This window comes from Salmo salar, chromosome ssa24 (genome assembly GCF_905237065.1).
Source record: "Salmo salar chromosome ssa24, Ssal_v3.1, whole genome shotgun sequence".
In the NCBI taxonomy this organism is placed as follows: Eukaryota; Metazoa; Chordata; class Actinopteri; order Salmoniformes; family Salmonidae; genus Salmo; species Salmo salar.
The window spans coordinates 29,287,877-29,299,401 of NC_059465.1; the positions used below are offsets into that span (position 1 = coordinate 29,287,877).

Here is an 11,525-nt window from a genome sequence, read left to right on the forward strand (position 1 = left end):
AAGAGAGGGTGTAAGGCAGAAGGTTAAGAGCCTCACCTCACTCCATAACACACAGGGAGATCAGTAGTGGGAGGCTCTCAATGCTGCCGACACATGTGATTGAGACTAGGTTGCCTCTGCACCCACCAATTTTACCATCAGTAAACTTTTTGAGGGGCATTTCATTTGAATGCATTTTGTTTTTCTTTGAAACCCCAATTCATATCAAACAAGTGGATTATTAACGGTCAAAAGTAACCTCACTTTGCAATAGCTTTGACAACATTTCCAGTGCCCTCTATTTATTTGTGCAACAAACAACCCAAAGATAAAGCTTTACACTCATAAAAGAAAGCCTCTGATCTTTGGTGAACATCCATTACAAGAAAACATTCATGACACATGTTAAGTTAGACCAATGGGAATGTTATACTTAAACACTTAATAGCTGAAAGACACCAATGGCCGTATCCAGGCCAACCTGCTTTGGCAATGTTTACGCAATATATTTGTTTACCTAGTATGTTTAGGCCTACATGCTACTGCGTGAATACTGCCCAGTGGGTTTGGTTGAATCGAGCCCCAAGTCTCTACACTATCCTTGAAATTAATTATCTAATAAATTAGTATTCATGGTTATGTAGCACTCCACTTGTTGCCAAACTGAATGCTTTTCTATTTATTGATTACCTATCTGGGGTCAAAGGGCCTGTGACTAGAACTGGGACGGGAGAGAGGATCTCTTTCTCAACAAAACACCATGAATCTCATTGACTCTGGAAGCCCTTATGGACTACCAGACTCAAAATAAAAAACATCCAAGCCTTTAAGTGACATTCAGTTCACGTTTCCCTCAAAATCTCTTCATCATCAGACCTGTGTTCAAATACTATTTGAAATGTTTAATTAGTTAGCTTTCGTCAGTCTGGGATGTCCGGTAGGTGAGGTTTGCACTTTTGTGACATTTGAAATGATTTCAAATAGTATGGGAACCTAGGCCTGTTGCACATACACAAGTAGAGGTAGGTGACACAGACACCCCAAACTAAAGCTGTAACAAAGTGTTACGGAATGGCCAACACTTCCTATGGTGACCCAGCATTCATTGCCTGTGTATCTGGGTAAAGTGAGATGTTTTCGTCAAACCTTGAATGGGAGATTATAGACTACAGCAAATACAAACATACGATGAAATGGTCTTGAAACAGCAGTGATCCCACTCTGTAGGGTTCCTGCTGTTTTCTGTGCAGAGCATTCTCATGGCTCCAGCGCTCTGTGTGTGTGTGTGTGTGTGGGGGGGGGGGGGATTGTCCGCTTGTCTCATTTATCCCTGGTGTTCAAGTCCCCCAAAGAAAGATAGGGTAGTTACAAATCAGTCTCCACGGAAACAACTATATCACCAGTCCAGTCTCCATGGAAATTATCCAGCGCTGGTACAGTACCAATACTCGGAAGCATCTTCTGTTTGAGAGGACAAGAGCTAAAATGACATCAGGCGTATGTCTTAGCATCCTGTTTCTGTGTCCCTTCATCAGTTCCAGGTGCATTTAACCTTGGAGAGTTTGGAGCAGAGATTGTTCAGAGATTGCTTCTCTGCTGTCTCTGGTTGGAGAGATGCATGTTGGTAGTGAGTGCCCAACCCTTCCTTTCTGTTAGCGATCTTTGATTGAGTTGATTACTCAGAGAAAAATGGGGAACCTACCAAAAATGGAAAGATAAGTGTCCTTTTTGTGTTCAGATCCCTGTCAGGGCAATACAGAAAATGAGTTTATTTTTATTAATGGGGGTATGTTCATTGAGTGCATCTTACCACTCTGTTACACAGCTTAAGAACAAATTTCAGTTAATTTAAATTGGTTTTAGATCTGAATAGGATTTGGTTTTACACTATATAGTTTAAAAGGAATTGAATTAATTTGTAAGAGGAATGTGTATGTGAACCCTGGGAGGGATAGAGACCAGTGTTGCCAACTTGAAGTCGCTATATTTAGCGAGCTCAGACCCCCACAGCGACTTTTTTCAAAGAACCTAGAGTCAAACTACTTTTCAGGCAGCCTTTGGGGAGTTTTGATACCATTTAGCGACTTTTCCCACTCAATTATGCCACAAACAAGAGTGGGAAAAGCTGCCTATGCAACAGAAGTCACAGCAGGTGCACACACAGGCAGAGAAGGACAAGGGGAAGGCATGTGCGGCAGAAGGGGCGAATGTCGGGGACTGCAGCAATGCAAATTGGAGCCGTGAAGTTGTGGCGGCAACTGCAAAATGTAATCTTGCGACAAATCAAGCAGCCAATTGCAATTCTTACAAAATGTTTTTTGCAACACTGGTAGTCAGCATACATGCCAAATTGGTGTCATCAAAAAGCATGTCATTTTGTTTAATTGTTTAATACGGACCCATCAATTAGTTGAAAGAGAAACAACCATTTTGGTTTATATCACTGTGAAATAATTGACCACAAGTAAAGCTGCATAAACTAACCCACTGATTATGCCTAATGAACGTCAATGAGGGAGATAAATTAGGATAACAAAAAATGCCATAATAAAACAATTAAATACATCTGACCCCCATACAGCTGTTAAAATTATGCATTTGGGCATGTTTGACAGCGATGGAAACAAATCTCAAGGTACAGTAAGTGCCAAGGGGACGTCTTCAAGAAGGGATGGAGCCAGCATGAGAGTGTGTGTGCGTGCACGTGGGAAGGAATCAGAAAGTAAGGACAGAACAGGACGAGGCTGCAGCGGAGTCCTCGGGAGGAAGGGTGTGGGAAGGAGCAAGATAAACAACAAGAGGAGAAGGATCGTCATGACTCTTCGTTGCCCGAGTCTTCCTCGTCATTGAAGCCACCCTCTCCTGCCATCTGGCCCACTGCCTCTGCATCATCGTCATCGTCGTCCTCCTCCTCGATGTCATCATCGTAGAGGTCATCGTAGAGCAGGTCCGAGCTGCTGTCGTGGGAAGGCACTTTGGTCTGGATGCAGTACTCTGCCAGCGTAGTAGGCACCTTCACGCCGTCCCGCTCCGCCTCCACTTTAGTGGACACGACCTGCTTCCTGAGAGAGATAGACAGCGAGAGAGAAATAAAGAGAGGGAGAGAGCACAACCGACAGTAAATACAATGTGAGACAGACAGAAGAGTGAAAGGTTCCAGATAGAAAAATGAAGTGAATGATTGCACCGAATTTTCACGTTTAGTTGTATGTGTATAGACGAGCATGTTGTTGTTTGTCATTTTGTGTTTAAGAGAAAGTGAATTCTAAGAACCTGATGATCTCGGCATACTCTTTGTCCTTGCCCTTGCTGTCTCTCCACTTGCGGAACATAACAGAGGCATCGACATTGGCCGGGGAGAAGGTGTTGGGCTCATTCAACAGAGAGATCACACTCAGTAGGATGGTCCTGAACATAGACATATATGATGAAACATTTTGCAACGTTTTACAACAATACGTACTTAAAGATACATTCTCCCGAAACGTTGCACACCATTTTTTTACATTGAGGTATATAACTGCTATAGTTTCGTGGATGAAACATCTGACCTTTGAGTGTGACTCAAAGAAACGAGTGGCGTATTTGATGAAATAGTAAGAGATGTCCAGCATCACACCGCACAACCGCCCTCTGAGCCACTATCATTACAATGTTCCTCAACAGGTTGTTCAGAACAGTTCCCTGTCCGTTCACTTAAATGTTTGCTAGGTTTATTTCATCCTGAACGCAGCCCAGGTGTTTTACCTGACATTCTGGGTGGGATTCCATCTCTCAGAGGGCAGCTCTCCGCTCCGGGGGTCGTCAACAGGGGGGTGAAGGATGGAGATACACACGTCCCCATTCTGTAGACAAGAAACATGTTACACTCCACAGCAATAGCAACAACTGTCCATAAATTCATATAATCACACAAACACAAATGTAGCGGGGGTCAGTGTGCTGCTAACAGCTTAGCTTCCTCCACTGTCCGACTGCCCCATACTGGGCTCGAACCAGTGATCCTCTGTCAAGTAGTGTGTTACGAAACAATGTTCCAACGGGCTGAGCCACCCAAAAGGTACCAAGCTAGCTGTGGAATGAGCTTACGGTCCGTCCTTAACTCTTACATAAACATACAATGTGGTACACCTCACCTCATATATGTTGGGGTGCCACATCTTTGTGAGGAAATGGAAAGTAGGTGGGCAGTAAGGGTAGTCAACTGGAAACTTAATGTGTGCCTGGAAATGAGAGAAAATCAGTGATGTGTGAGGGCAGGAATACTTTCACATTTCAGAAAGTGTGTTGAAACCCACTTGTGGATTTTGGCCTGGGTGACAGATAACTCAGTTGTAACATAACAAACAAAGGAGTATTTTTCGATGGTCGTTAAAGTGGTGGGCCAAGTTTGTCAAACATTGCTCTCTAGGCCGGGGTATGCACTCACGTAGCTCAATAATGGCCTAAAGAAGCCTAACGTTACTCCTTAGTCCAAGGACCTTACATGTTCTGTTTTAACGGTGAATTGGCTCTGGAAGCCAAAACAGCCAACTACTCCATCTAAATGTGAATCGATTCTCAATTGCGGTGCAGTTCCAGAAACATAAATCCTTCTACTTTCATATCCCAGAAAAAAAAAGATCACAAATGCAAATCACACACATTGTTTTAATACAGTTGCAGCCGACGGTATTTTTCAGTGACAACACATTTGTGGCGTCTGTCTTCCGTTTACACCATAAATTGTGGTTTACACAAAGGTGTTCGGTGACACAGATAGCTAATTAGCACAGGTAGTCCACTCTGTCTTCCGTAAACAAGCACTGTAACATGGAAATATGGCCGTGTGAGAACCCTAACCCTATAAAAGTTGAGAATCAATTTAACCTTGTTTTTAGAAAATGATATTGAATAAAATATAAACGCAACATATTAAATGTTGGTCCCATGTTTCATGAGCTGAAATTAAAGATCCCAGAAATGTTCAATACGCACAAAAAGCTTATTTCTCTCAAGTGTTGTGCACAAATTTGTTTACATCCCTGTAAATGAGCATTTCTCCTTTGCCAAGATAATCCATCCACCTGACAGGTGTGGCATATCAAGAAGCTGATTAAACAGCATGATCATTACACAGGTGCACCTTGTGCCGGGGACAATAAAAGGACACAAAAAAAATGTGCAGTTGTCGTCACACATCATAATGCCACAGATGTCTCAAGTTTTGAGGGAGAGTGAAATTGGCATGCTGACTGCAGGAATGTCCACCAGTGTTGTTGCCAGATAATTGAATATTGATTTCTCTACCATGAGCCACCTCCAACTTCGTTTTAGAGAATTTGGCAGAACTTCCAACTGGTCCCACCACAGACCATGTGTAACCACGCCAGCCCAGGACCTCCATATCTGGCTTCGTCACCTGCGGGATCGTCTGAGACCAGTCACCCAGACAGCTGATGACACTGTGGGTTTGCACAACCAAATAATTTCACAAACTGTCAGAAACCGTCTCAGGGAAGCTCATTTGCATGCTCATCGTCCTCACCAGGTTCTTAACCTGACTGCAGTTCGCGGTCGTAACTGACTTCAGTGGGCAAATGCTAACCTTTGATGGCCACCGGCACGCTGGAGAAGTGTGCTCTTCAGAGATTAATCCCAGTTTCAGATAGTAGACAGCGTGTATGGCATTGTGTGGGCGAGCGGTTTCACGTTGTGAACAGTGGCCCATGGTGGCGGTGGGGTTATGTTATGAGCAGGCATAAGCTATGGACAACGAACACAATTACATTTTATCGATGGCAATTTGAATGCACAGAGATACTGTGACGAGATCCTGAGGCCCCATTGTCCTGCCATTCATCCGCCGTCATCACCTCATGTTTCAGCATGACAATGCATGGCCCCATGTTGCAAGGCTGTACACAATTCCTGGAAACTGAAAATGTCCCACTTCTTCCATGGCCTGCAAACTCACCAGACATGTCATCACCCATTGAGCATGCGTGTTCCAGTTCCCTCCAATATCCAGCAACTTCGTACAGCCATTGAAGAGGAGTGGGACAACAGATGTGTTGCACTGCATTAGGCAAATGGTGGTCACACCAGATACTGACTGGTTGTCTGATCCACACCCCTAATTTTATTTAAGGTACAGCATCTGTGACCAACAGATGCATATCGGTATTCCGATTCATGTGAAATCCATAGATTAGGAGGGCCTAATTAATTTATTTCCATTGACCAATTCAGTAAAATCTTTTAAATTGTTGCATGTTGCATTTATATTTTTGTTCCGTGTATTTCTCGCCGATATGAAATACAAGGTCCTTATGTTTCCAAAACCGTACTGCAAGCGAGCGTCGCAGCTCTTAACAAAACTCCCCCCTACAGAAGGAACCTTCCTTCGTGGACTCTTATATGTAATGTAATGGTTAGAGTCATGATTAAGGGCTAGCACTCACGGTGGCCAGTCAAACACTGATTGTCTACATATAAATATAACAACAAAAGCGTGTTGTGTTAGGCTATGCTAAAAGCACTGTTTGGATTCTTGTTGTTTTATGTCTATACTATAAGACTAGAGTTAGCTACAGGCCCGGATCAGGTGTACTGCCCACAGACAAGACAGACTAAATCAGCAATTCTCAACTGGTGGGTCGTGACCAAAGGTTTTGAATGGGTCGATGGTGTCTGAGTAAAAATTCATTATTAATATTTTTTTATAAACAATTTGATGTGAAAAAAATACTCCAGTCTGAATTTAACATAAACCAGGTAGAACGTGTGTAGAAATTATAATTAATGTACAATTTAATCTCTGAACAATTTTTCTTCAATCACAGAATTTTCAATATAGAGCTATTTGCAGTGCCATTTTGGCTGATTTTGTGGTCTCAAACCAGTTAGTTTATAAACGTTCTTCATCAAGAATATGGACAAAATACAATTATTGACAATGAAAGAGGTGGGAATGTTGTTCCCTTGTCATATAATTGAAACATTTAATAACAATACAGCATTAAAAATAGTTTTCCTGATTGTATTTTGGCTATTCTTTTTCGCGATGCAAATATTGGGTCACGACTAAGACAACCTGGTTCAATTTGGGTCCTGAGGCAAAACCAGTTGAGACTAAATTATCCCTCACCTTGAAGTATCCCCCCTCGTAAAGTGTGTTGGGGGGTCCAAATATGGCCACCTCCCAGTTGTACAAGTCTGACTCTTCTACTGGGGTGATGCGGAAACCCTCCACTGGTTCCTCTTGGAGAGACTTCAGTTCAAGCATCAGTGCCTTATGAGAGCTTGGCATCTGCTGCTGCGCCATGGTGACCCAAGAGTAATGAAGTGTCAAAACCGGACGACCCCGTTTGCTCTCGCTCTTTGGCAGCTTTCTCAACAACCAGTCAAATAAAACAGGACCAATTTAAATTGCTCGTCCCAACAAGCAACAGCTGTCAGTCATATAAAAGGTATGCAAGCATTAACCACCACGTCTTGATAGTAGGTGGCTAGCACTAGCTATCCATCTAACGGTGCAGCCTGCTCTAAACAAGTCGGGAGCATTAACTAGCGACAAAACTTCTGCTGGCTTTGTTCACAGTTCTTTGGATAATGAAGAAGGTATTTTTGGTAGAGACTAAAATATTTATATACGGTTTTATGACAAGCCAAATGTTTTATCGCTGCATATTCCTCGATCTGTGCATCTGTTATTGTTTTATTCTGGGGGTGGTCAGGTGGTGCCGTTTACAAATTATCTTCTGTCCCCACGTTCAACATATAGCTAGCGTCTTTGATATCCAACCATTTATAACTTGTTTCATAATGTTATGAAAAGTATAATTAGATGACAAACGGTGTTTCTGTTTTTCCTGTGTCATTCGTTCGTTCTCTGTCGATCTGTCTAGACTCGGCAGATCCAGCGGGTTGTTTTGACATTTGTTTGTTTGAGAGCTCACTAGCTGCTCCACGAGTCTCAAACTCTGCCAACGTTAATGATTCGTTTTTAAAATGTTTTATCATATATCCAGCAATATCTCTTTAAAATAACTACAGCGTTATAAATGAATCCACATTTGTGTAGGAACTTCCTTCTCTCTCAAGTTCCACCCTTTGCTTCCTGGAGATTTCACTGCGCTTGCTGCCTCGCGCACTTACGTCGTAGCGTAGGCAACACCTTGCACTTACGTTTTACGTGAAAAACAACGTAAAAAATATAGCTTGCGCCTTTAGTATCCAACCATTTTAACTTGTTTCATAATGTTAGAATGAAAAGTAGAATTAGATGACAAACGGTGTTTATACTGTTTTCCCTGTGTCATTCGTCCGTTCTTTGTAGACCTGTCTAGACTCTTTGCAGGTCCAACGGGTTGTTCTCAGCCTCTTGTTTGTGTTCGGGAGGATAGATTTTCTCTGTATCCCACGACCTTTATGAAACAAAATCGCTGAGTGCAGTATAATTAAGCAATAAGGCCCGAGGGAGTGTGGTATGGACGATATACCACGGCTAAGGGATGTTCTTAAGCACGATGCAACGCAGAGTGGTAGTACACATCCCTTAGTCTGCTATATTGCCGCACCTGGTTTACCAACTACTTCTCTGATAGAGTTCAGTGTGTCAAATCGGAGGGCCTGTTGTCTGGACCTCTGGCAGTCTCTATGGGGGTGCCACAGGGTTCAATTCTCGGGCCGACTCTCTTCTCTGTATACATCAATGATGTCGCTCTTGCTGCTGGTGATTCTCTGATCCACCTCTACGCAGACAACATCATTCTGTATACTTCTGGCCCCTCTTTGGACACTGTCTTAACTAACCTCCAGACGAGCTTCAATGCCATACAACTCTCCTTCCGTGGCCTCCAACTGCTCTTAAACACGAGTAAAACTAAATGCATGCTATTCAATCGATCACTGCCCGCACCTGCTCGCCCGTCCAGCATCACTACTCTGGACGGCTCTGACTTAGAATACGTGGACAACTACAAATACCTAGGTGTCTGGTTAGACTGTAAACTCTCCTTCCAGACTCACATTAAGCATCTCCAATCCAAAATTAAATCTAGAATCGGCTTCCTATATCGCAACAAAGCATCCTTCACTCATGCTGCCAAACATACCCTTTTAGAACTGACCATCCTACCGATCCTCAACTTCGGTGATGCCATCTATAAAATAGCCTCAAACACTCTACTCAACAAATTGGATGCAGTCTATCACAGTGCCATCCGTTTTGTCACCAAAGCCCCATACACTACCCACCATTGCGACCTGTACGCTCTCGTTGGTTGGCCCTCGCTTCATACTCGTCGCCAAACCCACTGGCTACAGGTTATCTACAAGTCTCTGCTAGGTAAAGCCCCGCCTTATCTCAGCTCACTGGTCACCATAGCAGCACCCACCCGTAGCATGCGCTTCAGCAGGTATATCTCACTGGTCACCCCCAAAGCCAATTCCTCCTTTGGTCATCTTTCCTTCCAGTTCTCTGCTGCCAATGACTGGAACAAACTGCAAAAATCTCTGAAGCTGGAGACACATATCTCCCTCACTTGCTTTAAGCACCAGCTGTCAGAGCAGATCACTGCAACTGTACATAGCCCATCTGTAAACAGCCCATCTATCTACCTACCTCATCCCCATACTGTATTTATTTTTATCTTGCTCCTTTGCACCCCAGTATCCCTACTTGCACATTCATCTTCTGCACATCTACCCTTCCAGTGTTTAATTGCTATATTGTAATTCCTTCATCACCATGGCCTATTCATTGCCTTAACTCCCTTATCTTACCTCATTTGCACTCTCTGTATATAGAGACGTTTTGTTTTATTTTGTTCTATTGTATTATTGACTATGTTTTGTTTATTCCATGTGTAACTCTGCGTTGTTGTATGTGTCGAATTGCTATGCTTTATCTTGGCCAGGTCGCAGTTGCAAATGAGAACTTGTTCTCAACTAGCCTACCTGGTTAAATAAAGGTGAAGTAAAAAAAATACAAAATATTGGCCATATATCACAAGCTTTATTGCTATTATAATGCTATCACCACCCAGAAGGCGAGGTCAGTACAGGTGCATCAAAGCTCGGACCAAGAGACTGAAAAACAGCTTCTATCTCAAGGCCATCAGACTGTTAAACAGCCATCACTAGCACAGAGAGGCTGCTGCCTACATAGACTTGAAATCATTGGCCACTTTAATAAATGGAACACTAGTCACTTTAATAATGTTTACATATCTTGCATTACTCATCTCATGTATATTCTGTACTATCTATTGCATCTTAGCCTATGCGCTCTGACATTGCTCATCCATATATTTATATATTCTTATTCCATCACTTTACATAGATTTGTGTGTATTAGGTATTTGTTGTCTTTGAAATCAACTTTGGCTTCCCCACAAAAAAAATGAGGTAACTGACATCTATAGCCTTTGGCACACCAGCTAACAAGCTACATATGATAGCATTCATAATTATTGCACAAAGAACAGCAGATAAAACGAAAGGAGCTCAGCCATCAACCATGTGAGTGCGGTGCTGTGTGTACATGGAATGGTTCCGTATGGGACTGTAACTCTGATCTGGATGCTGAATGTATTCTGTACATCCAGTATAGACCCTTTTCCAGTACCGGACACACTGACATCACGCACAAATGCGCGTGACTCTTGGCTGCAGTAAGAAAGCCATTGCCATCTGCGCCCATTCAACATAGCCTAGATTTAACTTTGTATTACATCTAAACAAAATCATTTTTGGGGGTTCTCATACGTTTACAATGTTTTGATTCTTGCTTGAACAGTCGCTAAGATTGTATTTGGTTGTGATCTTTGAAAAATAACTATTTTGGATGCAGCATTTGTTAGCTAGAATGCTAACGCTCATTGACATAGGCTGTAGCAGAAGCTAGCCAAAGAGACATTTTGAAGATGAAATGTTTTTTAACTATAAGGCAGTTGATTTGTGATGATGACATTTACACAAGCCTTTAAAATCAATTATAATCCAAGTAGTGTGAAATGCATTCACAAGTAACATGTAAAGAGGCTTTTTTTTTGCTTGCTTTCTATTACTCCACTGTGTTCTGCCACCAACTTGTGCGCATCGCCCTCATGCAGCAATGTTTGCAAACACAGAAAGGTGTCTAAAGCATCGGGCTCAGAGTTACATCTAGCATCCAGCTCAGACTTAGTTCTACCGTAACTGCTCACATACCTGCCATGATGTCGTCCTGTGCCTCAGACAGCCTCAGCACATCAGGGCTGGAGCTGTCAGGTTAGTCTGCCGTATTAAAGTCTGGACTGCTGGGTGGCCAAGGTACAAAGCTGGTCTGCAGGTGCTGCCCCAGGTCATCCTTCAGGCATTTGGCCTTCATGTACTCTTCGGTGAACTGCGCCTCATCTTCTTATTCTGCAGCTAGGACTTCTCTATGGCTGAGATCTTCTGGCCCAGCTTGTTCAGCTTGCCCTCCGTCTCTTTCCTGTTGCACTCCAGAGTCTGGTAAGGGGGGCAGCAGGTCTGTCTGGACAGTCTGCTGCGACGGGGTTAACCTGTAGGGTTTAGGT

General features: G+C 43.0%; 1 protein-coding gene across 1 annotated transcript; it reads right to left on the reverse strand.

The window, feature by feature from the left end:
- Positions 1-250: 250 nt before the first annotated feature.
- On the reverse strand, positions 251-8,104 carry LOC106585695 (ubiquitin-conjugating enzyme E2 R2). The gene is made up of 5 exons (XM_014172202.2): positions 7,109-8,104; positions 4,116-4,202; positions 3,727-3,824; positions 3,253-3,387; positions 251-3,041 (listed from the first exon to the last, which is right to left on the reverse strand). The coding sequence occupies exons 1-5, from the start codon at positions 7,283-7,285 to the stop codon at positions 2,792-2,794; spliced, it is 747 nt and encodes a 248-aa protein (XP_014027677.1). The 5' UTR covers positions 7,286-8,104; the 3' UTR covers positions 251-2,791.
- Positions 8,105-11,525: the final 3,421 nt, after the last annotated feature.